At 43.3% G+C, this 1,620-nt stretch overlaps 1 protein-coding gene across 1 annotated transcript; it reads left to right on the forward strand.

Annotated features, from left to right (window-relative positions):
• Window positions 1-4: 4 nt before the first annotated feature.
• Window positions 5-1,587, forward strand: LOC119343480 (G-type lectin S-receptor-like serine/threonine-protein kinase At4g11900; the record flags this gene model as incomplete). The annotated part of the gene is made up of 5 exons (XM_037614413.1): window positions 5-580; window positions 783-849; window positions 936-1,034; window positions 1,119-1,297; window positions 1,377-1,587. Coding segments are annotated over 5 exons (1,132 nt in total), but the record flags the coding sequence as incomplete, so codon positions are not given.
• Between the last annotated feature and the right edge of the window lie 33 nt (window positions 1,588-1,620).

Here is a 1,620-nt window from a genome sequence, read left to right on the forward strand (position 1 = left end):
CAACAACAACAACCTCTCCACGCACCTCGTTGCCTGGAGAGCCCCTGATGACCCATCTACGAGTGACTACTCCTTGGGTGGTGACTCAAGCCTCCAGATCCTCGTTTGGAATAGGACGAGGCCATACTGGCGCAGGGCTGCGCTGGATGGTGTATTGGTCTCTGCCATGTATCAGAGGGAATCAGGTCCCATCATGTCCCAAACAATTGTCAACAGAGGTGGTGAGTTTTACTTGACGTACACTGTCTCTAACGGCTCACCAGGCATGCGCATGGTGCTGCACTACATGGGCATGGTGAAATTCCTGGCGTGGAACAACAACTCATTAGCTTGGGAGGTTTTCTTTGAGCGGCCCGGTCCTAGCTGTGACCGCTATGCTTCATGCGGCCTGTTTGGCTATTGTGATACCACGCATGCAGTTGCGACGTGCAAGTGCCTTGATGGATATGAATCTATTGGTCTTGACTTTTCCCTAGGATGTCAGAGAAAGAAGCAGCTGCATTGTGGTCAAGGAGATAGTTTCGTTACCTTGCTTAACATGAGGACTCCCGACAAGTTCATGGTCAGCTCACTACTACCAGTTTTGCTCTCCCTACTTTAGATCAAGGGCAGTATCCTTCTTCATCAGGTGTATTCAAGTTTTACTATTTCACATGGCAAACATTTACATGCTCATGAGTCTATATGTTAGCGTGTTTGGTGACTGCGGTCAATTTTACACTAGATACAACTTGCTTCCCAACATTATTTTTCTTGTACTTTACTTAATGTTTTGTGAGAAGATACAGTATCACAGTAGATATCCATATATGTTTTTCTCTTTCTCTTTTGTTTCCCTCTCCCTTCCACGTAAACCAATAGTTGGCCTGGATATACACACTTCGTCAATCAACTTTTATGTATAGTGAGTAAGTATTCTATCTGTTGTCTTGCAGTCCGTAAGAAGACTGGTGCACTGAAGATTGTACTCCCAGTCACGGCAAGTCTACTGATACTTGTGTGCATTTGTCTTGTCTGGATACGCAAGTTGAGAGGTTGAACAAGATTCAATTATATATCCAAGTTAATGCCATGTTAATGCATTAGCGATTAACATAACTGGTATGGATTCCTGGCAGGCAAGGACCAAACCAAGGTTCCCCTAAATTTTGCGATGCTAGAACCGGACAGTTCTGATGGACTATACGATGAGAATTCAATTTTTTTGTGGATCAGCTACGAAGACATTGTCCCTGCTACAGACGGTTTCTCTAACTCCATTGTGCTTGGAAGAGGGGGCTTTGGCATAGTATACAAGGTAACATAAATGTCACTTTGACGATTGCAATAGTGGAAGGTATTCTTTCAGTATTAATCTGAACTATGTAACCACGTAGGGAAAACTGGAAGGTGGCAAGGAAGTTGCTGTTAAAAGGCTAACCAAGTGCTCTGATCAAGGAATGGAGCATTTTAGAAATGAAGTAGTTCTTATTGCAAAACTGCAGCACAGAAACTTAGTTAGACTTCTTGGTTACTGTGTCCATGGAGCTGAGAAGCTTCTTATTTACGAATACTTACCCAACAAAAGCTTGGACTACTTCCTATTTGGTATGTCCTAATCATGTATATTGATTCTTACGT

Source organism: Triticum dicoccoides, unplaced genomic scaffold (genome assembly GCF_002162155.2).
Source record: "Triticum dicoccoides isolate Atlit2015 ecotype Zavitan unplaced genomic scaffold, WEW_v2.0 scaffold129289, whole genome shotgun sequence".
Lineage (NCBI taxonomy): Eukaryota > Viridiplantae > Streptophyta > Magnoliopsida > Poales > Poaceae > Triticum > Triticum dicoccoides.